The sequence below is a fragment of the Schistocerca piceifrons genome, chromosome 6 (assembly GCF_021461385.2).
Source record: "Schistocerca piceifrons isolate TAMUIC-IGC-003096 chromosome 6, iqSchPice1.1, whole genome shotgun sequence".
In the NCBI taxonomy this organism is placed as follows: domain Eukaryota; kingdom Metazoa; phylum Arthropoda; class Insecta; order Orthoptera; family Acrididae; genus Schistocerca; species Schistocerca piceifrons.
The window spans coordinates 274,955,750-274,981,076 of record NC_060143.1 but is presented as its reverse complement, the minus strand read 5'-3'; the positions used below and the strand labels follow the sequence as shown (position 1 = coordinate 274,981,076).

Below are 25,327 nucleotides of genomic sequence, written 5' to 3'. Positions count from 1 at the left end.
AACACTAAAGCTAACTTGTTCCTTTACTTGGTTAAGAACCACTGTCTTCTTCTGTGTGGATGGCGATAATTTCAATGACTACTATTCTCATTGCGGAGAGGAACTCTTGTGTAGTTTATTAAAATTTTTCCTGTTTCCTTTCTTTTAAAATTGAACAGTTACAGCACTGTTGCAGTTTTGTGAAATTATCTTTACCCACAAGTATTCATTGAGTAGTTTTACAAGTTATGTTTATATTACTTTGCCTCCAAATTTAACCCTTCTTACTGAAAGAAGTCAGTTGCCTGGTCCTATCTTACCATTCATCCATGAGTGCCAATTGAGACTGTGAAAGACGTGCTATTATTCACAATGCTCCCTATTACTTAAAACTCTGGAGGACTTTGTTACATCTTACATAATCTCTAAGGGATGATTTATGTAGGATACTCATCTCACAGCAATTACATATGCTATGTCAGACAGTTTGTAAGAAGAGTTTTGACAACATCCAAAAGTGCTTCCAATATAAATTGGTTTTGTCCATGCTTTACCTGTCCTAGAGAATGTTATGCAGCTGTACTATTGTATGTAATGAAGTAATAGCTGCTTTGCATAGTTTGTTTTTAATACAATTTGTTTTTCAATTTGTACATCATTATCTTCAGTTACTTACTCCAACATACTATAGTGTATGCATGAGCACATGATTCAGCCTATACAATGTGTATATGACAGAAGATTATAGGATTGAAATTTAATAGTGATTACAATGCTATGTTTAACATTCATACATACACAGTTCTTGTGAAGCCTATTACTTGGGCTCATAGTTAAACATACAATTTGTCAAAATGAACGCCTGAGGAAGATTGTATCTTAGCTGAAATCAGCCATGTTATTGAACTAACTGTGGGACTGGAGCAGTTACTTCATTATCATTTATGCAATGTTACTGAAGTTTCTGTAGCATACTTTGTAAGAGATAAGTGCATGTAAAATTTCTTACCAGGGGCTTGTTATGCACCTCTTCTGTACCATTCAAAACTTGACGGATGTTTTCTATGACCAATGCTAAGATATAGGCCTGTTCCTGTCTGTGCACCAATTACATAAATTAGTCACACCTTCAACATTGTTCCTCCATTTAGGATTGTTATCCTTTCCAAATAGCATTTGTCATGGAGAAAGGTAGAACAGAAAGAAATTGAAATGAAGAGTAAGAGCAGCTGAAATCAGCATAAAGCACAAATCATCTGGGGAACAAAATGTGTAGAACATTTCCTGTTTTGAGAGTTACAATATTGTGATGCTTAAGAGAAGGAATTAAGTCCCGTTTTATTATATGTATGTATAAAGTGGGAATTTATGAAGCAAAAGATTTCATTGTAGATGGTTTACTATCCTATTCGGTGTATGTAGTGAGAGCTTAATATCAGTCATTACATGATGACCATTAAACAAATGACAGTTCTGAGTAGTTAGTAATAACTAAGTTGATGTAGTGAACGACTGGCTAGAAGCCGAGTCTAAAACACAACATGGACATCATAAGTGTATAAAATCACTCCAGAGTAAATGCTTAAAGAGAGAATCTGTGCTACAGGCAATAGTCAAATACTCTCTCAAATGACCTGGTCTGAATACTGCAAAAGATAACAAGCAAGGGGCTGTTTGTGACTGTGCACAGACATTTAAGTTCAGAACTAATTCCAGAGGGCACACCTTTTGTACCCCTGGCTTGCACCATCTGCAGAGCTGTGAGTAACTTTTAATACTTGATAACTGCAATATCTCATACTTCATATTGATACTGCAGCTTAGCAGGAAACCCTAATCTGTAAGACACAAGAAACTTTGCCCCATTTAACCAGCATGTAGGGGCAAAAGTGGCATGGCGTGTGCCTGGCCCACTGAGTAAGGGAAAGAAAGATGCTGACATCCCCATTAAATATTCCTGTAGGATCTTTACTCTGCTGTCAGCCAATTCCATGACCAGAGGCACAGACATCAGCACTAGCCCATCATATGCCCCCATTGTGGTACTTCAGTCTGCCAATGGGGGAGTGAGTGCCAAATGGAGGGTGTGGCATAGAGGTGGCTGCACCTCTTGAGATATCTCATTTCTCTGCAGATTGATCACTGCTACTAAGTTGGATTTATGAGGAGTCTCTCAGGCGAATATGAGGGATGCAAGATGTGGCTTAGGGGGTGGCAATAGGTCCACTTCCATCAGCTTCCATCACTGATCATTGTTGAACCCCTAGATTGCCATAAGCAGGGGCAGTTGTGGAGATCATACTGATGGGGGAAGGCAGGGTGGAGGAGGGTTATTAAAGAGATTCGTCATGACATATTGGAGAAAGAAAACGTTAATACAGTATTAGTTAACTGCAGGAGCATCCATGGAGAGGTCCCAGAACTAATCTCACTTATAAATGATAACAGTGCCCACACAGAACTAGGTGTAGAAAGCTGGTTGAAGTCAGATATTAATAGCAGTGAAATCCTAAATTCAGACTGAAAAATAGGTTGAATGCTGGTGATGGAGGCAACATACTACAAGTAGAACTCCTGGTCACCAACAGGCCTAAAATTTCATCTCAGTTAGCATGGAACAGGGAATCAGTGATCATAAGGTCATCAGTGCATCATTGAATGCTTCTACTTTGCAAAAGTGACAAAAAAAAACTTTCAGATTACCTGAGCAGTCAACATGAAAAATCCATCTTCAGAATGTGAAATTATTGAGGACCATTGGATGAGGTTCAAGAGTATTTTACATTAGACCTTAGACAGGTATGTGCCAAGCAAAGTTACAAGGGCTGGAAAATACTTGCCATGATTCAACATCCATGTTAAAAAGCTACTATGAAAGGAAAGAGAGCTTCACTGCTAATTTATAAGTAGCCAAAGCATCATAGACAAACAAAAACTGAACAAAACCACAATTAGAATAAGGAGAGCCATGTGTGAAACATTCAACTAATTCAACAGTAAAAGTCCATCTACCAACGTCACAGAAAATCCGCAATATCCTTTCTTTCAGGAGTGCTACTTCTGCAAGGTTCACAGGAGAGCTTCTGTAAAGTTTGGAAGGTAGGAGACGAGGTACTGGCAGAAGTAAAGCTGTGAGTACTGGGCGTGAGTCGTGCTTCGGTAGCTCAGTTGGTAGAGCACTTGCCCGCGAAAGGCAAAGGTCCCGAGTTTGAGTCTCGGTCGAGCACACAGTTTTAATCTGCCAGGAAGTTTCATATCAGCGCACACTCTGCTGCAGAAAGAAAATCTCATTCTGGAAACATCCCCCAGGCTGTGGCTAAGCCATGTCTCCGCAATATCCTTTCTTTCAGCAGTGCTAGTTCTGCAAGGTTCGCAGGAGAGCTTCTGTAAAGTTTGGAAGGTAGGAGACGAGGTACTGGCAGAAGTAAAGCTGTGAGTACCGGGCGTGAGTCGTGCTTCGGTAGCTCAGTTGGTAGAGCACTTGCCCGCGAAAGGCAAAGCTCCCGAGTTCGAGTCTCGGTCGGGCACACAGTTTTAATCTGCCAGGAAGTTTCATATCAGCGCACACTCCGCTGCAGAGTGAAAATCTCATTCTGAAAACATCCCCCAGGCTGTGGCTAAGCCATGTCTCCGCAATATCCTTTCTTTCAGCAGTGCTAGTTCTGCAAGGTTCGCAGGAGAGCTTCTGTAAAGTTTGGAAGGTAGGAGACGAGGTACTGGCAGAAGTAAAGCTGTGAGTACCGGGCGTGAGTCGTGCTTCGGTAGCTCAGTTGGTAGAGCACTTGCCCGCGAAAGGCAAAGCTCCCGAGTTCGAGTCTCGGTCGGGCACACAGTTTTAATCTGCCAGGAAGTTTCATATCAGCGCACACTCCGCTGCAGAGTGAAAATCTCATTCTGAAAACATCCCCCAGGCTGTGGCTAAGCCATGTCTCTGCAATATCCTTTCTCTCAGGAGTGCTAGTTCTGCAAGGTTCGCAGGAGAGCTTCTGTAAAATTTGGAAGGTAGGAGACGAGGTACTGGCAGAAGTAAAGCTGTGAGTACCGGGCGTGAGTCGTGCTTCGGTAGCTCAGTTGGTAGAGCACTTGCCCGCGAAAGGCAAAGGTCCCGAGTTCGAGTCTCGGTCGGGCACACAGTTTTAATCTGCCAGGAAGTTTCAGATATAATATATTGTGCATAAATATGCAGAAAGACCCATTATTGTATGATTATATGATTTCAGAACAGTCACAAGGAACAGTCATGCCCCTAAAATATCTAGGAATATGGATGCAGAGATGTTTAAAGTGGAACAACTACATAAAACTAATTACATGTTGGTCTGTGGGTGTAAAGCTGGTGCCCAGTGGTATCAGAGATGGGTTTCATCTGGTTTATATCAGGCAAATTTGTTGACTGAGACATCAATATAAGCTCACTATCTCACTCCTCAAATAACTGCCACATGATTCTAGCTTTGGGAACTGACAGTTATCCTGCTGAGCAGTACCAGTGGTGACGGAACAGGCATCAAGAATGAAGGGATGCAGGTGGTCTGCAATAATGTTCATGTAATCCAGAGGTGTCATAATGCTTTCAATTACTGCCTTAGATCCCAGAGATGTGCAGGTAAATGTATGCTATTTGCATAATACTGTCCCCACTGGTCTGCATTCATGACATGGTGCACATTTCAAGCAGCCATTCACCTGAGGATGTCATATCCATACAAGAACATTGACTAGGTGTAACATAGTGAAATGTGATTCATCTGACCAGGCAACACAATTCCACTGATTCATGGTTCAGTCTTGATGACCTCTGGCCACTGCAATCATAACTGATGTTGTTGAGTCCAGATGAGAACACACGATTCATCTGTTGCAGAGACCTATGTTCGGCAATGTGCACTTAACAGTGTGCTCTGAAACACTTGTACCTGTTCCAGCGCTATCTCTCTTTCATCAGGTTGGCCTCTTTACAAAGTGGACAAGCCTCCAACCTCCACATTCTGCCATCAGCTATGGACATCCAACACCTTGCACCTAATTTTGGTTTCACTATCCTTCAACCTGTTTCCATAGATGCTCACAATAGTGCACATGAACAGTCTACCACCCTCACCAGTTCTGACATGTTTGTTTCCATGTGCCAGGCTATAACAATCTGCCTTCTGTCAAAGTCACTTATGTCTTACTGGATTTCCCCATTTGCCGCTAGTACCATTGCTACAAACATTGCCCATTTGTCTCTGCTACGCCCTCACATGGAGGGCAGTGATCATTATGTCTTGGCTTTTTATTTTCAGTGAATACGCAGATGTACCTAATTAAGATTTTCAGGTCTGTTTTTTACTGTCACTTTATGATATCTAATTTTTTTTTCCTCCTCAGGACTTCCTACCTCAGCTTTGAAGAAGGATCTGAAGAAGACTTGAGAGATGTTTGGGAACTTCAAAAATGTCTTGACAATCTAATACTTTATAAATCGAACAACCCAAAATATCTCAAAAGTGTTTTATACAGGACTTGAGGAAACTGAATATTTGTAGTGCAAATATTTCGTAAGAACAATTGGTTTCTGACTGAATATTTTACAAGGCTGTACAGCATTACTGTACGTGCAGGAATAGAGAGGACAGATCAGACTTTTTTATTGTAAATAAATATTCAACCTTTTTTGTAAATATATTTGTTCCCTGAAAATTTTGCAATGTTCTGTGTTCCTATGTGTATAAGTTGTTAATATTCTTCATTCCTGTCATTAGCATTCTTTACAGATTATTTAACTGTTTTCACAATGAAGGATAATGAGAAAGCAACCAGAGCAAAATCAATATATTATATTGAATCATGAATGTAAAGTGATTTGATTATTAAGTGTTTTCAGATAAATTCTTGTATTTTATGTTTTCTGTACAGAAGAAAGTTTCTTGTACCTTAATAGCATTGATAGACTAAGGCTGTGATACATTATACCCAGTAATGCTTAAATTATCATTGATTCACTTATTTTTTTAAGATAAGCTATGATAAATAAGCTGAAAAGCATTTGTAACACATGAAACAGATATGGGGAAAACATCACACACACACACACACACACACACACACACACATATATCTGCATACTACTACTGATTCATATGACAATGTATTTTTGAATTAGAAATAGCTATAATCGTCTTATCTACATTGGAGACACTGGTTTGGAGATTTCTGTACTTATAAACGAATTTAATATTTACCCTAAATTATAACAACTATTCTCGTATAAACACTGTCAGCATCATGTAATGGAGAAACACAACTAAAAATACCCAAAAGACAAGATGATCATTTAAAATTGCCAGTCATGTATATTATGTTCCTTGTCAGTAATATGTATTCTATTTAGTAAGAACAAATCAATAAATGAAATCATACTCTGGTTAATTACAATGCTCAGTACACTAAATTATATACAGGGTGTACATAAAGTCCAGGAACCCTTCCAATTATTTGTTGCACAAGAACTAAACATTGTACAGATGTCATACATATTGCATTTTGAAGAGGAACTCTGAAAGTTTTTCTTTTTCCAAACATTCAATATGCGAACCATGAGTGACCCGGCAGACGTCAATACAGTAAACGAATTCTTCCCATATCCATCCCAGCATGGCATCATCGACTGTGGCAGTTACTTCCCATGTTCTCTCCCGGAGCTCTGCTACATCACGTGGTAGAGGCGGTACATACACCAGATCTTTAATGTATCCCTACATAAAAAAGTCACATGGAATGAAATCTGGTGATCATGGAGGCTATTTCATGAAACAGCTGTCCCCTTCTGTAGCACGGCCAATCCATCGATGCAGCAGCTCTGTGTTCAGGTCCCCACGCACTTCACGATGAAAATGGGGTGGAGCCCCAACCTGCTGAAAGATGAATGGAGAGTCCGACTGCATTTGAGGCATCAGCCATTGCTACAACATGTCCAAGTAAGAATATCCAGTGACAGTGCTCTCGTTCGCGCTCCACATTCTTTTCACTCACACTGGGACGTCTGCTTCTCTTTGCCGGGCACAAGCAACCCGTTGTAATGAATTTGTTGTGCCAGTGGTAAATGGTCTTCCTTTGTGGCAGCTTCTTATTGTACATGGTTCTAAACATCCACTGAACAGCTGTAGCCACTTGTTTTTGTTGAACTCCAACACACAGAAAGCTTGCTCCGCACCTGAACTCGCCATGCTTGTGACTAGCACTAACTGTCAGCAAATTACCAAACTATGCTGTGGCGGTATACATGAAAAAAAAACTTTCAGGGTTTCTCTTCAAAATGACTTATGTATGATATCTGTACAATGTTTGGTTCTTGTGCAATAAATAATTGAAAGTGTTCCCGGACTTTATGTACACCCTGTATATTCACAAGACAAAATATTACAATAGCCACATTTTGAAAGATTGTTTCCAGTAATCATGTAGTGTTTTATGCTGATGACTGTTGCAGTATGTGAGAGTATATCACATATTCTTTAACAAACTTTTCCCTCTAGTAGGAAATCGTTTCCTTCAAACATGTTTTCATGCTCTTATCTATGTTGTCACCGATGTAGCTTTGTCTGCAGAGCAAATTATTATTTCATGATGGGACTGCCACTGATTTATTGTCTGTAATATCTATTGTTTGTAATACTTACAGTTGTTTTTATACATAGAAATATTTCATGAGCTATCTCCGTATCTTCAGGTGAAACTTCTTGCATTTTGGTTTCAGCCATTGGAAAAAGAATGTATTTACTGCAGTGATATTTCTGTCACTGTGATCAAAGAGAATACTTGAAAATTATTAAGAATTCTACAGCATGATTTACTATCAAATGTTAGTAATGTGAATTTACAATTTGTCTAGTGTACTGTAAAGAAACTAAAATTTTCATCAACACACTACATCTTCACGCACATTTCTATAATTGCAAAATCTTTCATAGTACACTGCACATCATTACCAAAGATCTTTTGTATATCTTTATTATGAAATTATTTAATAAAATACGTAACAAGGAATTTTATGTTTAGTAGTTCATTATGCTCAAGAAACCTGTAAAAAGAATTATTATGTTACCATCATCATTTCAAATACTAGTAATTGGTTACTCATGTTCTTTTGAGAAAGTAAAGGAAGAGAGAGAAATAAATCTTGCTTTCCTTATAAACTCAACTTCTGGTGTTCCTCTATATATAAACGAAAGTGTTGGTATGTTGATAGACACACTAACAAACACAAACACACACACAAAATTCAAGCTTTCGCAACCCACAGTTGCTTCATCAGGAAAGGGGGAAGGAGAGGATATGTGTGTGTGCGAGTGTATACCTGTCCCTTTTTCCTCCTAAGGTAAGTCTTTCCGCTCCCGGGATTGGAATGACTCCTTACCCTCTCCCTTAAAACCCACATCCTTTCGTCTTTCCCTCTCCTTCCCTCTTTCCTGATGAAGCAATTGTGGGTTGTGAAAGCTTGATATTTGTGTGTGTGTTTTGTATTGTGTCTATCTACCAGCGCTTTCCCTTTTGGTAAGTCACAGCACCTTTTTTTAACATATTTTTCCCACGTGGAATGTTTCTTTCTATATATATATATATAGAGGGGCAGCAGCCTTTTCAGTAGTTGCAAGGGCAACAGTCTGGATGATTGACTGATCTGGCCTTGTAACAATAACCAAAACGGCCTTGCTGTGCTGGTACTGCGAACGGCTGAAAGCAAGGGGAAACTACAGCCGTAATTTTTCCCGAGGGCATGCAGCTTTACTGTATGATTACATGATGATGGCGTCCTCTTGGGTAAAATATTCCGGAGGTAAAATAGTCCCCCATTCGGATCTCCGGGCGGGGACTACTCAAGAGGATGTCGTTATCAGGAGAAAGAAAACTGGCGTTCTACGGATCGGAGCGTGGAATGTCAGATCCCTTAATCGGGCAGGTAGGTTAGAAAATTTAAAAAGGGAAATGGATAGGTTGAAGTTAGATATAGTGGGAATTAGTGAAGTTCGGTGGCAGGAGGAACAAGACTTCTGGTCAGGTGACTACAGGGTTATAAACACAAAATCAAATAGGGGTAATGCAGGAGTAGGTTTAATAATGAATAGGAATGCGGGTAAGCTACTACAAACAGCATAGTGAACGCATTATTGTGGCCAAGATAGATACGAAGCCCACACCTACTACAGTAGTACAAGTTTATATGCCAACTAGCTCTGCAGATGACGAAGAAATTGAAGAAATGTATGATGAAATAAAAGAAATTATTCAGATTGTGAAGGGAGACGAAAATTTAATAGTCATGGGTGACTGGAATTCGAGTGTAGGAAAAGGGAGAGAAGGAAACATAGTAGGTGAATATGGATTGGGGGACAGAAATGAAAGAGGAAGCCGCCTCGTCGAATTTTGCACAGAGCACAACATAATCATAACTAACACTTGCTTTAAGAATCATGAAAGAAGGTTGTATACATGGAAGAACCCTGGAGATACTAAAAGGTATCAGATAGATTATATAATGGTAAGACAGAGATTTAGGAACCAGGTTTTAAATTGTAAGACATTTCCAGGGGCAGATGTGGACTCGGACCACAATCTATTGGTTATGACCTGTAGATTAAAACTGAAGAAACTGCAAAAAGGTGGGAATTTAAGGAGATGGGACCTGGATAAACTAAAAGAACCAGAGGTTGTACAGAGATTCAGGGAGAGCATAAGGGAGCAATTGACAGGAATGGGGGAAATAAATACAGTAGAAGAAGAATGGGTAGCTTTGTGGGATGAAGTAGTGAAGGCAGCAGAGGATCAAGTAGGTAAAAAGACGAGGGCTAGTAGAAATCCTTGGGTAACAGAAGAAATATTGAATTTAATTGATGAAAGGAGAAAATATAAAAATGCAGTAAGTGAAACAGGCAAAAAGGAATACAAACGTCTCAAAAATGAGATTGTCAGGAAGTGCAAAATGGCTAAGCAGGGATGGCTAGAGGACAAATGTAAGGATGTAGAGGCCTATCTCACTAGGGGTAAGATAGATACCGCCTACAGGAAAATTAAAGAGACCTTTGGAGATAAGACAACGACTTGTATGAATATCAAGAGCTCAGATGGAAACCCAGTTCTAAGCAAAGAAGGGAAAGCAGAAAGGTGGAAGGAGTATATAGAGGGTCTATACAAGGGCGATGTACTTGAGGACAATATTATGGAAATGGAAGAGGATGTAGATGAAGATGAAATGGGGGATATGATACTGCGTGAAGAGTTTGACAGAGCACTGAAAGACCTGAGTCGAAACAAGGCCCCCGGAGTAGACAATATTCCATTGGAACTACTGACGGCCGTGGGAGAGCCAGTCCTGACAAAACTCTACCATCTGGTGAGCAAGATGTATGAAACAGGCGAAATACCCTCAGATTTCAAGAAGAATATAATAATTCCAATCCCAAAGAAAGCAGGTGTTGACAGATGTGAAAATTACCGAACTATCAGCTTAATAAGTCACAGGTGCAAAATACTAACACGAATTCTTTACAGACGAATGGAAAAACTAGTAGAAGCCAACCTCGGGGAAGATCAGTTTGGATTCCGTAGAAACACTGGAACACGTGAGGCAATACTGACCTTACGCCTTATCTTAGAAGAAAGATTAAGGAAAGGCAAACCTACGTTTCTAGCATTTGTAGACTTAGAGAAAGCTTTTGACAATGTTGACTGGAATACTCTCTTTCAAATTCTAAAGGTGGCAGGGGTAAAATACAGGGAGTGAGAAGCTATTTACAATTTGTACAGAAACCAGATGGCAGTTATAAGAGTCGAGGGACATGAAAGGGAAGCAGTGGTTGGGAAGGGAGTAAGACAGGGTTGTAGCCTCTCCCCGATGTTGTTCAATCTGTATATTGAGCAAGCAGTAAAGGAAACAAAAGAAAAATTGGGAGTAGGTATTAAAATTCATGGAGAAGAAATAAAAACTTTGAGGTTCGCCGATGACATTGTAATTCTGTCAGAGACAGCAAAGGACTTGGAAGAGCAGTTGAATGGAATGGACAGTGTCTTGAAAGGAGGATATAAGATGAACATCAACAAAAGCAAAACAAGGATAATGGAATGTAGTCTAATTAAGTCGGGTGATGCTGAGGGAATTAGATTAGGAAATGAGGCACTTAAAGTAGTAAAGGAGTTTTGCTATTTGGGGAGCAAAATAACTGATGATGGTCGAAGTAGAGAGGATATAAAATGTAGGCTGGCAATGGCAAGGAAAGCGTTTCTGAAGAAGAGAAATTTGTTAACATCCAGTATTGATTTAAGTGTCAGGAAGTCATTTCTGAAAGTATTCGTATGGAGTGTAGCCATGTATGGAAGTGAAACATGGACGATAAATAGTTTGGACAAGAAGAGAATAGAAGCTTTCGAAATGTGGTGCTACAGAAGAATGCTGAAGATTAGATGGGTAGATCACATAACTAATGAGGAAGTATTGAATAGGATTGGGGAGAAGAGAAGTTTGTGGCACAACTTGACCAGAAGAAGGGATCGGTTGGTAGGACATGTTCTGAGGCATCAAGGGATCACCAATTTAGTATTGGAGGGCAGCGTGGAGGGTAAAAATCGTAGAGGGAGACCAAGAGATGAATACACTAAGCAGATTCAGAAGGATGTAGGTTGCAGTAGGTACTGGGAGATGAAAATGCTTGCACAGGATAGAGTAGCATGGAGAGCTGCATCAAACCAGTCTCAGGACTGAAGACCACAACAACATATATATATATATATATATATATATATATATATATATATATATATATATATATATATATATATATATATATAATAGAGGGAAACATTCCACGTGGGAAAAATATATCTAAAAAGAAAGATGATGAAACTTACCAAACAAAAGCGCTGGCAGGTCGATAGACACACAAACATACACACAAAATTCTAGCTTTCGCAACCAATGGTTGCCTCGTCAGGAAAGAGGGAAGGAGAAGGAAAGACAAAAGGATATGGGTTTTAAGGGAGAGGGTAAGGAGTCATTCCAATCCCGGGAGCGGAAAGACTTACCTTAGGGGGAAAAAAGTACAGGTATACACTCGCACACACACACATATCCATCCACACATACACAGACACAAGCAGACATTTGTAAAGGCAAAGAGTTTGGGCAGAGATGTCAGTCGGGGCGGATGTACAGAGGCAAAGATGATGTTGAAAGACAGGTGAGGTATGAGCGGCGGCAAATTGAAATTAGAAATTAGCGGAGATTGAGGCCTGGCGGATAGCGAGAAGAAAGGATATGCTGAAGGGCAAGTTCCCATCTCCGGAGTTCTGACAGGTTGGTGTTAGTGGGAAGTATCCAGATAACCCGGACGGTGTAACACTGTGCCAAGATGTGCTGGCCGTGCACCAAGGCATGTTTAGCCACAGGGTGATCCTCATTACCAACAAACACTGTCTGCCTGTGTCCATTCATGCGAATGGACAGTTTGTTGCTGGTCATTCCCACATAGAACGCTTCACAGTGTAGGCAGGTCAGTTGGTAAATCACGTGGGTGCTTTCACACGTGGCTCTGCCTTTGATCGTGTACACCTTCCGGGTTACAGGACTGGAATAGGTGGTGGTGGGAGGGTGCATGGGACAGGTTTTACACCGGGGGCGGTTACAGGGGTAGGAGCCAGAGGGTAGGGAAGGTGGTTTGGGGATTTCATAGGGATGAACTAAGAGGTTGCGAAGGTTAGGTGGACGGCGGAAAGACACTCTTGGTGGAGTGGGGAGGATTTCATGAAGGATGGATCTCATTTCAGGGCAGGATTTGAGGAAGTCGTATCCCTGCTGGAGAGCCACATTCAGAATCTGATCCAGTCCCGGAAAGTATCCTGTCACAAGTGGGGCACTTTTGGGGTTCTTCTGTGGAAGGTTCCGGGTTTGAGGAGATGAGGATGTGGCTCTGGTTATTTGCTTCTGTACCAGGTCGGGAGGGTAGTTACGGGATGCAAAAGCTGTTTTCAGGTTGTTGGTGTAATGGTTCAAGGATTCCGGACTGGAGCAGATTCGTTTGCCACGAACACCTAGGCTGTAGGGAAGGGACCGTTTGATGTGGAATGGGTGGCAGCTGTCATAATGGAGGTACTGTTGCTTGTTGGTGGGTTTAATGTGGACGGACGTGTGAAGCTGGCCATTGGACAGGTGGAGGTCAACGTCAAGGAAAGTGGCATGGGATTTGGAGTAGGACCAGGTGAATCTGATGGAACCAAAGGAGTTGAGGTTGGAGAGGAAATTCTGGAGTTCTTCTTCACTGTGAGTCCAGATCACGAAAATGTCATCAATAAATCTGTACCAAACTTCGGGTTGGCAGGCCTGGGTAACCAGGAAGGCTTCCTCTAAGCGACCCATGAATAGGTTGGCATACGAGGGGGCCATCCTGGTACCCATGGCTGTTCCCTTTAATTGTTGGTATGTCTGGCCTTCAAAAGTGAAGAAGTTGTGGGTCAGGATGAAGCTGGCTAAGGTAATGAGGAAAGAGGTTTTAGGTAGGGCGGCAGGTGATCGGCGTGAAAGGAAGTGCTCCATCGCAGTGAGGCCCTGGACATGCGGAATATTTGTGTATAAGGAAGTGGCATCAATGGTTACAAGGATGGTTTCCGGGGGTAACAGACTGGGTAGGGATTCCAGGCGTTTGAGAAAGTGGTTGGTGTCTTTGATGAAGGATGGGAGACTGCATGTAATGGGTTGAAGGTGTTGATCTACGTAGGCAGAGATGCGTTCGGTGGGGGCTTGGTAACCAGCTACAATGGGACGGCCGGGATGATTGGGTTTGTGAATTTTGGGAAGAAGGTAGAAGGTAGGGGTGCGGGGTGTTGGTGGGGTCAGGAGGTTGATGGAGTCGGGTGAAAGGTTTTGTAGGGGGCCTAAGGTTCTGAGGATTCCTTGAAGCTCCGCCTGGACGTCAGGAATGGGATTGCCTTGGCAAACTTTGTAAGTAGTGTTGTCTGAAAGCTGTCGCAGTCCCTCAGCCACATACTCCCGACGATCAAGTACCACAGTTGTGGAACCCTTGTCCGCCGGAAGAATGACGATGGATCGGTCAGCCTTCAGATCACGGATAGCCTGGGCTTCAGCAGTGGTGATGTTGGGAGTAGGATTAAGGTTTTTTAAGAAGGATTGAGAGGCAAAGCTGGAAGTCAGAAATTCCTGGAAGGTTAGGAGAGGGTGATTTTGAGGAAGAGGAGGTGGGTCCCGCTGTGACGGAGGACGGAACTGTTCCAGGCATGGTTCAATTTGGATAGTGTCTTGGGGAGTTGGATCATTAGGAGTAGGATTAGGATCATTTTTCTTCGTGGCAAAGTGATATTTCCAGCAGAGAGTACGGGTGTAGGACAGTAAATCTTTGACGAGGGCTGTTTGGTTAAATCTGGGAGTGGGGCTGAAGGTGAGGCCTTTGGATAGGACAGAGGTTTCGGATTGGGAGAGAGGTTTGGAGGAAAGGTTAACTACTGAATTGGGGTGTTGTGGTTCCAGATTGCGTTGATTGGAATTTTGAGGTTTTGGAGGGAGTGGAGCTGGAAGTGGGAGATTGAGTAGATGGGAGAGACTGGGTTTGTGTGCAATGAGAGGAGGTTGAGGTTTGCTGGAAAGGTTGTGAAGGGTGAGTGAGTTGCCTTTCCGGAGGTGGGAAACCAGGAGATTGGATAGTTTTTTAAGGTGGAGGGTGGCATGCTGCTCTAATTTGCGGTTGGCCTGTAGGAGGATGCTCTGAACAACAGGTGAGGATGTGGGAGAGGAAAGATTGAGAATTTTTATAAAGGATAGGAGTTGATGGGCGTGTTGATTGGCTGAGTGGATGTGTAGGTGAAGGATTAGGTGGGTGAGGGCAATGGATTGTTTGGTTTGGAACTGGTATAGGGACTGATGGAAAGAAGGGTTGCAGCCAGAGATGGGAACTTTAAGTGTGAGGCCTTTGGGGGTGATGCCAAATGTCAGACAAGCCTGAGAAAATAAAATATGGGAGTGTAATCTGGCTAGGGCGAAGGCATGTTTGCGGAGGGAATGTAAATAAAACTTAATGGGGTCGTTGTGAAGGTGTTGTGAGGGTGACATGGTACTAGAAGGTGGAAAGTGGAACACGAGGCTGAAATGAAAATGAAAATAAATATGAAAAAATGTATGGGGAGAGATAAAGGTAAAATTAGAAAGCAAATGGAGATCTGGTGTGAAAAAAGGCGAAAAAGGGTTGGTTAGGGCTGGGCTATGTTGATCCTGTGGTGAACTTGTGTAGGTAGATAATGATGTGCATAAAGGTTAGGTGGTTGTGTTGCCGCCAAAACACGTTAAAGGGTGGAGAAATTCGGGAAAATTTCGAAAAAACTACGTGAGGATGTATTAAAAGGAGTGGTTTGGTGGTGGCAGATTATGGAAATGAAGCTAACAATTGTTTGATGAAGAAATAATTACGTTAAAACCTGTGGGAAGCGGCTAAAAATGATCGGTGATGTGAGAAAAACGGAAATGGAAATAAAGCAAAAGTTATTAAAACTGCCGAAAGGGTTGTTTAATAGCTAAAAGGAACTGTTTGTGGACTGGAAACGGTGGATTTTATAGCAGCAAAGCGGAAAAAAAAAAATTTTTTTGGTTATGATTTCGAAGTGATTTACGTATTATTACGTATTATTGAGTGTATATCGACGGGATAAAATTGTATACTGGATTACGGTAAAAAAGGAGAAGGTGAATAGAAAGTGAAACTGCTGGCAAAAACAGAAGGAGGAAATAAGACGACAGAAAAGACTTCGAAATGTAACAGTGACAATAACAATAACGATAACAATAACAAACGTGATTGTTGGCTTCAAATTAATGATATGAATATAATAGAGGGAAACATTCCACGTGGGAAAAATATATCTAAAAAGAAAGATGATGAAACTTACCAAACAAAAGCGCTGGCAGGTCGATAGACACACAAACATACACACAAAATTCTAGCTTTCGCAACCAATGGTTGCCTCGTCAGGAAAGAGGGAAGGAGAAGGAAAGACAAAAGGATATGGGTTTTAAGGGAGAGGGTAAGGAGTCATTCCAATCCCGGGAGCGGAAAGACTTACCTTAGGGGGAAAAAAGGACAGGTATACACTCGCACACACACACATATCCATCCACACATACACAGACACAAGCAGACATTTGTAAAGGCAAAGAGTTTGGGCAGAGATGTCAGTCGGGGCGGATGTACAGAGGCAAAGATGATGTTGAAAGACAGGTGAGGTATGAGCGGCGGCAAATTGAAATTAGAAATTAGCGGAGATTGAGGCCTGGCGGATAGCGAGAAGAAAGGATATGCTGAAGGGCAAGTTCCCATCTCCGGAGTTCTGACAGGTTGGTGTTAGTGGGAAGTATCCAGATAACCCGGACGGTGTAACACTGTGCCAAGATGTGCTGGCCGTGCACCAAGGCATGTTTAGCCACAGGGTGATCCTCATTACCAACAAACACTGTCTGCCTGTGTCCATTCATGCGAATGGACAGTTTGTTGCTGGTCATTCCCACATAGAACGCTTCACAGTGTAGGCAGGTCAGTTGGTAAATCACGTGGGTGCTTTCACACGTGGCTCTGCCTTTGATCGTGTACACCTTCCGGGTTACAGGACTGGAATAGGTGGTGGTGGGAGGGTGCATGGGACAGGTTTTACACCGGGGGCGGTTACAGGGGTAGGAGCCAGAGGGTAGGGAAGGTAGTTTGGGGATTTCATAGGGATGAACTAAGAGGTTGCGAAGGTTAGGTGGACGGCGGAAAGACACTCTTGGTGGAGTGGGGAGGATTTCATGAAGGATGGATCTCATTTCAGGGCAGGATTTGAGGAAGTCGTATCCCTGCTGGAGAGCCACATTCAGAATCTGATCCAGTCCCGGAAAGTATCCTGTCACAAGTGGGGCACTTTTGGGGTTCTTCTGTGGAAGGTTCCGGGTTTGAGGAGATGAGGATGTGGCTCTGGTTATTTGCTTCTGTACCAGGTCGGGAGGGTAGTTACGGGATGCAAAAGCTGTTTTCAGGTTGTTGGTGTAATGGTTCAAGGATTCCGGACTGGAGCAGATTCGTTTGCCACGAACACCTAGGCTGTAGGGAAGGGACCGTTTGATGTGGAATGGGTGGCAGCTGTCATAATGGAGGTACTGTTGCTTGTTGGTGGGTTTAATGTGGACGGACGTGTGAAGCTGGCCATTGGACAGGTGGAGGTCAACGTCAAGGAAAGTGGCATGGGATTTGGAGTAGGACCAGGTGAATCTGATGGAACCAAAGGAGTTGAGGTTGGAGAGGAAATTCTGGAGTTCTTCTTCACTGTGAGTCCAGATCACGAAAATGTCATCAATAAATCTGTACCAAACTTCGGGTTGGCAGGCCTGGGTAACCAGGAAGGCTTCCTCTAAGCGACCCATGAATAGGTTGGCATACGAGGGGGCCATCCTGGTACCCATGGCTGTTCCCTTTAATTGTTGGTATGTCTGGCCTTCAAAAGTGAAGAAGTTGTGGGTCAGGATGAAGCTGGCTAAGGTAATGAGGAAAGAGGTTTTAGGTAGGGCGGCAGGTGATCGGCGTGAAAGGAAGTGCTCCATCGCAGCGAGGCCCTGGACATGCGGAATATTTGTGTATAAGGAAGTGGCATCAATGGTTACAAGGATGGTTTCCGGGGGTAACAGACTGGGTAGGGATTCCAGGCGTTTGAGAAAGTGGTTGGTGTCTTTGATGAAGGATGGGAGACTGCATGTAATGGGTTGAAGGTGTTGATCTACGTAGGCAGAGATGCGTTCGGTGGGGGCTTGGTAACCAGCTACAATGGGACGGCCGGGATGATTGGGTTTGTGAATTTTGGGAAGAAGGTAGAAGGTAGGGGTGCGGGGTGTTGGTGGGGTCAGGAGGTTGATGGAGTCGGGTGAAAGGTTTTGTAGGGGGCCTAAGGTTCTGAGGATTCCTTGAAGCTCCGCCTGGACGTCAGGAATGGGATTGCCTTGGCAAACTTTGTAAGTAGTGTTGTCTGAAAGCTGACGCAGTCCCTCAGCCACATACTCCCGACGATCAAGTACCACAGTTGTGGAACCCTTGTCCGCCGGAAGAATGACGATGGATCGGTCAGCCTTCAGATCACGGATAGCCTGGGCTTCAGCAGTGGTGATGTTGGGAGTAGGATTAAGGTTTTTTAAGAAGGATTGAGAGGCAAAGCTGGAAGTCAGAAATTCCTGGAAGGTTAGGAGAGGGTGATTTTGAGGAAGAGGAGGTGGGTCCCGCTGTGACGGAGGACGGAACTGTTCCAGGCATGGTTCAATTTGGATAGTGTCTTGGGGAGTTGGATCATTAGGAGTAGGATTAGGATCATTTTTCTTCGTGGCAAAGTGATATTTCCAGCAGAGAGTACGGGTGTAGGACAGTAAATCTTTGACGAGGGCTGTTTGGTTAAATCTGGGAGTGGGGCTGAAGGTGAGGCCTTTGGATAGGACAGAGGTTTCGGATTGGGAGAGAGGTTTGGAGGAAAGGTTAACTACTGAATTGGGGTGTTGTGGTTCCAGATTGCGTTGATTGGAATTTTGAGGTTTTGGAGGGAGTGGAGCTGGAAGTGGGAGATTGAGTAGATGGGAGAGACTGGGTTTGTGTGCAATGAGAGGAGGTTGAGGTTTGCTGGAAAGGTTGTGAAGGGTGAGTGAGTTGCCTTTCCGGAGGTGGGAAACCAGGAGATTGGATAGTTTTTTAAGGTGGAGGGTGGCATGCTGCTCTAATTTGCGGTTGGCCTGTAGGAGGATGCTCTGAACAACAGGTGAGGATGTGGGAGAGGAAAGATTGAGAATTTTTATAAAGGATAGGAGTTGATGGGCGTGTTGATTGGCTGAGTGGATGTGTAGGTGAAGGATTAGGTGGGTGAGGGCAATGGATTGTTTGGTTTGGAACTGGTATAGGGACTGATGGAAAGAAGGGTTGCAGCCAGAGATGGGAACTTTAAGTGTGAGGCCTTTGGGGGTGATGCCAAATGTCAGACAAGCCTGAGAAAATAAAATATGGGAGTGTAATCTGGCTAGGGCGAAGGCATGTTTGCGGAGGGAATGTAAATAAAACTTAATGGGGTCGTTGTGAAGGTGTTGTGAGGGTGACATGGTACTAGAAGGTGGAAAGTGGAACACGAGGCTGAAATGAAAATGAAAATAAATATGAAAAAATGTATGGGGAGAGATAAAGGTAAAATTAGAAAGCAAATGGAGATCTGGTGTGAAAAAAGGCGAAAAAGGGTTGGTTAGGGCTGGGCTATGTTGATCCTGTGGTGAACTTGTGTAGGTAGATAATGATGTGCATAAAGGTTAGGTGGTTGTGTTGCCGCCAAAACACGTTAAAGGGTGGAGAAATTCGGGAAAATTTCGAAAAAACTACGTGAGGATGTATTAAAAGGAGTGGTTTGGTGGTGGCAGATTATGGAAATGAAGCTAACAATTGTTTGATGAAGAAATAATTACGTTAAAACCTGTGGGAAGCGGCTAAAAATGATCGGTGATGTGAGAAAAACGGAAATGGAAATAAAGCAAAAGTTATTATATATATATATAACACAACAGAACTTTCGCAGATAAAATACGAGGATATATCCCTCAAAATTTATGTTTCAGAAAACCAGATGGTAAATTAGCCCTAACAAACCAGGAAAACTGTCAAGTATTGGCTCAATATTTTTCTAACCTACTAAATTGCCCAGAACCTAGTTTAAGGTTTCCCAAAGAAATCAGTGCCAACGCTCAACCGGATTCATTACCACCAACACAGGAAGAAATCAAATGTCACATTAAAAACTTAAAAAATAATAGAACATCTGGCGAAGATGGCATTGTTGCAGAGCTATTAAAAAACCTAGGACCAAAGACGTTGCAAGAGCTCACAAAAATAATAACAAAAATATGGGAAACAGAAAAATTACCAGAGGATTGGAAATGTGCCCTTATTCACCCATTACATAAAAAAGGAGACAGAACAAATGTCAATAACTACAGGGGAATCTCACTTTTACAAGTTACCTACAAAATTCTCTCAACATGCCTGCTGAAAAGAACACAAGAGCAGCTGGAACGCCAAATTGGTGATTATCAAGCAGGCTTCCGCCCCGGTCGCTCATGCATAGAACAAATATTTAATTTAAAGACAATATTAAAACACAAAGCAATTAGAAATGCCCCCATAATTTGTAGATTTTAAGAAAGCCTATGACTCAATTGACCGGCAATCTTTGTTTAACATTTTAGAGGAACTTGGACTTGACTCCAAAACACTAAGGCTTATCAAAGAATCACTGACAGACACTGTATCTAAAGTTAAATTCAGGGGAGAAATCTCTGAGCCTTTTCTCATAAAAACTGGAGTACGTCAAGGTGACAGGCTATCTCCACTTCTGTTTAATATAGTCCTGGATAAAGTCATTAAGAAATGGGAAAAAGAATTAAAAAATCAATCCTACTGGAAACCAATCCATCTTGGTAGAACCAAAGACAACGTGGAGATATCTTGTTTAGCATTTGCGGACGACTTGGCCATACTTGCAGATGATGAAGAAATCACCACCAAACAAATAGAGATCCTTAAGGAATGCGCGGATAAAGTAGGTTTACAAATTTCGTTTCAAAAGACAGAATTTTTCTGTACGAAATTCCATATACACAGTTTGAACACAAATATGAAAAAATAAATAGAGTAAAACATTTTAAATACCTAGGTGAAATTTTGGAGCCAACCGGAGGAGAGAAAGTTGCACAGAAGATCAGACAACAGAAAATGAAGAGAGCATATGGTATGACACATGAAATATACAATAAAAAATGCATCTCCTCGAACACAAAAATCAGACGCTACTGCGCAGTAATTAAGCCAGCAGCACTATATGCTAGTGAAATGCTCACACTCCACACAAAATGTGATTTAGAAAAAATACTAAAAGAAGAACGCAAAATTATGAGAAAGATTTTAGGTCCAAAATTAACAGAAGAAGGATACCGGATACAATCAAGAAGAACCACAGAAACTATATCAAACCTGGCAGCAGACATAAGAAGCCGAAGATTAAAATTTTATGGACATGTCACTAGACTTCCCCCCACACGACTCACCAACAGAATTCTCACTTACATAGAAAAAGTCAAATCAACAACTCCATGGATTAGCCAAGAAAAATTACATTTACAAAAAGCAAATATTGAACTTAAAGATGTCAAAGATAGAAAAACTTTTAGAAATAAGGTGGAAAAGTGGATTGTATTGTCGGAGAAGGAAGCACTAAAGAGACCAGGAACAAAATGGACAGAAGAAAGAAAAAGAAAACATGGAGAACGAACGAAAGAAGTATGGAAGAAACGACGTCAGAAAGCTTTGAGTGATCCTTCTGGGTCCATTCGCGATAAGTAAGTATAAAACACAAACATACACACAAAATTCAAACTTTCGCAACAAACGGTTGCTTCATCAGGAAAGAGGGAAGGAGAGGGAAAGACGAAAGGATGTGGGTTTTAAGGGAGAGGGTAAGGAGTCATTCCAATCCCGGGAGAGGAAAGACTTACCTTAGGGGGAAAAAAGGACAGGTATACACTCGCACACACACATATCCATCCACACATACACAGACACAAGCAGACATTTGTAAAGGCAAAGAGTTTGGCAGTGTGTGTGTGTGTGTGTGTTGTTACATATGTATCAAGTATCAACTTCATCTCCTCATGTTAAATAGTGATTTTTGATATTAAAGGCTTTTAGGTGTCTTTAGAACCTATCAGTTCATTTAAAATCAAATACTGCATTCACCTTCAAAATTTACCTTAGTTGACTTATTTTTGCATGTACAAATAATAACTGTAAAGATAAAAAATATGTTAGATGCACCGTTCTTCTCATTTTCTATAGACAGTAGTAGTATGAGAACCGATCAGGTTTAGGCACATTTGAGATTCTTGTGACTTCTAAAGTGTCATTTTCCATAACAGTTTCACCATCCAATATCTTAACAACACAGTACGTGTTTTTAACACTATATGCTGAAGAACAATTTTCAAATAGAAGTTAGTGGTTTCTGCTTACTAAAAAGTCCACATCATGCAGGAAGGCAGCCCAGTTTTCAGCCATTCTGCGCATCCCCCTCCACTAGCCACTGGCCACCAATAATATTCATTCTGTATCTGAGCCACTAGCAGTGAGTTGCAGCTAGACAGAAAGAATCTCACTCCTACAAGCTGCTCAGTTGGCATATTTCATGACAGCCAAATTATTCATTCAGCTGTTAGTTTTCTTTTGTTTTCTTTTTTCTTCTTGTAACACTATAACTGTGAATGTGTGTCTGTAAATGTTTAAGTGTGATTTAAAAAAGTCACGTGATAGCAGTAAATGTGAAGAGCTTCATAATCAGGCGAGGGGAATTATTTACCACATTTATAACTTTTTCAAATGTGAATCTGAAAGCAGGTCACCTACTGTTGACATTTGAAAACTCAAGAATGTACGCCACAACCATGTGGTGCTGGCAAGAGAATTGTAAATGAAAGTGTCAGACCTGTAGGGTCGTCTGGAAAGCATCGAAGTCACAAGGAACCTGTAACACAAATTGGTGGTCTTAACAACAATGTTTTAAAGTGCCCCATGTGAGTGATGAATGCCTGACATCACAAAAATGTGTTACAGTTATGCAGGAGAAAATTGGCTTTACTGGTGCGTGCTTAGTCAGTGTAAAGAATTTTAAGAAGTATTGGTTCCAGATATGTTAAGAAGAGAGTTTTTAGTTCAAAGAAGTGGCATAGGTGCAGCACAAACTACATTCCATATAAAGATTCAGGATGCAAGAGAAGGAGATAGTTCAACAATGTATTACTGTGATGAAACAAGGGGCAATTAGAATCATTCCAGGATAATCTGTTGGAAAATGAGTGATGGTACTGGTCGTTTTAAGGTTCTCATAGGAATAGGTTCTCAGATAATTATTTGCATCCTGACTCTTCTTCCAGTTTTGTTTCTGAGAATAAACTTGTATCTACATGTAAGAAAAATAGCTGTGACTACCATTCAGTAGTGAACGCTGTCAGTTTTGTTATGTGAGTCACAATTCTTGTCATACCTCACTTCGAAGTTAGTCATTGCCAGTTATAATTTTACTATTACAGAGAAAACACCAATTACAAAAACCAGAAAAGTGGATATTTTTCCCTGGCTTAAAAATAAAAATATTAAGCACATTATAAACCAGACACATGCCAATCTCATGTGGCTCATTAATTTATACAAGTCACATGACAGAACGAACAAACTTGACTTCCTTGCACATGTATGGGATCACACAGTTTTTCATTAACCCATGTATCATCATCAGTGTAGCCCCATGGAATTAATTTGGACAAAGGGTTAAGGCTGTGTGGGGGAAAAAAAAAAACATTCAAGATAACATACAATGAATCGTTTGCGCATGAGGCAATAGATAACATCCCATCTGTAGAGTGGACACGGTCTGTGCAGCATGCTGAAAAGTTTCAGAAAGAAGAAGTTTACAGGGAAGTGATGATGGATGTAAGCCTTGAAACTGTCATTGTAAATGTACATCAGATTGTTCAGAAACAGGCTCAAATAGAAGTGGCGATGGTATTACAATGTAGACTTTGGAACAAAGCAATAGTATTTCTTAGTTTTAAAGACTCATGATTTAAAAAATGTGTTTGTCAAAATATCAGTTGCATACATAATAATGAGAACTTCCTAGCCTATTTGATTAGGACTTTGTATCCTTTGATTTATGCAGACTATAATGTTCAACATATTTCCCAAGAAGTTAAGAGTCTCCCAACATGTTGTGTGCTCTAATAACACATGAGAATGCAGCTGGATAAATTGTCGAGATATCGGTGGGTTTCAATGTTATCAGTCAGGATTCCCTGGAGTTATTTCCAGATGATGATTAATTGTTTGCTTGATTATAAATGCAGTCTCTGACTGTAAGTCAAATGAGTTAGTTCACACTCATAATGCCCATTAGCAGCGAAAAATTGACAACTTGCTGACCATTTTTATGATAGTCTTTTACATTAGTCTTTCCTACCACTTAATTCTTTTTTATGCACAGTGATTACACTTAACTATAGTCAAACACACACACAAACACATACACCTTTCACATATTTAAAAATTCTATTGAGTAGAAGCAGTTGTCAAACAAATAGAATGGTTTTGGTTTGTGCCTGAAGTTAATTTTGTTGTTTATTAAATTTTTACTTCTAATACAGTTCAAATCACAATAAATGATTATTACAGCAAGCAGTATCAAAAATCTTGTTGTTAGACAATTGTCATTTTGAGAATAATTGTACTTCACGTCTTCACGAAGCTGTGTCAACTGTTCTTGCCTCCTGACGTAATTCAGAGTAAATCTGTGGAGCAGTGGACGCAATGTCATCAAGATGTCAATTAATATTTCTCTCATGACAACTGATCAAAATTGGTTTTAATATTTACTATTCCCCTCATACCGGTCAAAGAAAACCATCATAACGACCGGGAGAGCGGTGTGCTGACCACACGACCCTCCTATCCGCATCCTCAACTGAGGATGACACGGCGGTCGGATGGTCCCGATGGGCCACTTGTGGCCTGAAGACGGAGTGCATTCCCCTCATAGATTTGAAAATATAATACGATGTACTGTAAGCAAACGAGCCTGACTGTTTTCTTCTGCAACACAGTTCAGCTATGTGGACTTTGTCCCCTCTCTGCTGCCATGCTTGTGCAGTTCTCAACCCTCCACGCTTCCTTACCGCTTTGCCTCTACGTGCGGTGAAGCCATCCTATGTAACATAGGCTACAGTAAACAGTTTCATGTCACAGATTTTTAATATAAACTATTACACACTCAGACACTGACATTTAGTGTAACAGTTGTCAATATTTGTGTTACGTGACTCATCCATTTTATTGCTTCAAAGTTCTTCTAAGAGACCTCAAGCCTACCAAGAGAATCACCTCATGCAACTATTTATTAGCTATTCTATATCATTCACCTGTCATGGCAGGACAGACTGTGTCAAGGTTACAATATTATTACCTCAATGAAATGTATGTATTATCACAGTTCAAACTGTGATACAAAAATATATTAATGTAGAGAACTAGATTAAAATTTATTTTATAATAATAACTCAACTATAAAATCAATACTAGAACATTGTGTACTCGAACAGCAGAGTTGTTGTTCTTGTGGTCATGACACTGATACACAGCTCAGGTAGACAGCTGTTCTGTCACCAGAGAAACTTTCTTTAGTACTGGAAAAAGGTTGCTCTTTTAATTTACAAAAAAAATTATTTCTAAATTTT

General features: G+C 41.2%; 1 protein-coding gene across 3 annotated transcripts in view; it reads left to right on the top strand.

The window, feature by feature from the left end:
* The window catches only part of LOC124803100, a 123,262-nt gene extending 117,601 nt beyond the window's left edge, over positions 1-5,661 (top strand). For all 3 annotated transcript variants that reach the window (XM_047264255.1, XM_047264257.1, XM_047264256.1), the window contains exon 14: positions 5,350-5,661. In XM_047264255.1, the coding sequence (XP_047120211.1) occupies positions 5,350-5,488 (139 nt within the window). In that variant the 3' untranslated portion in view covers positions 5,489-5,661. The remainder of the gene's footprint in view (positions 1-5,349) is intronic.
* Positions 5,662-25,327: the final 19,666 nt, after the last annotated feature.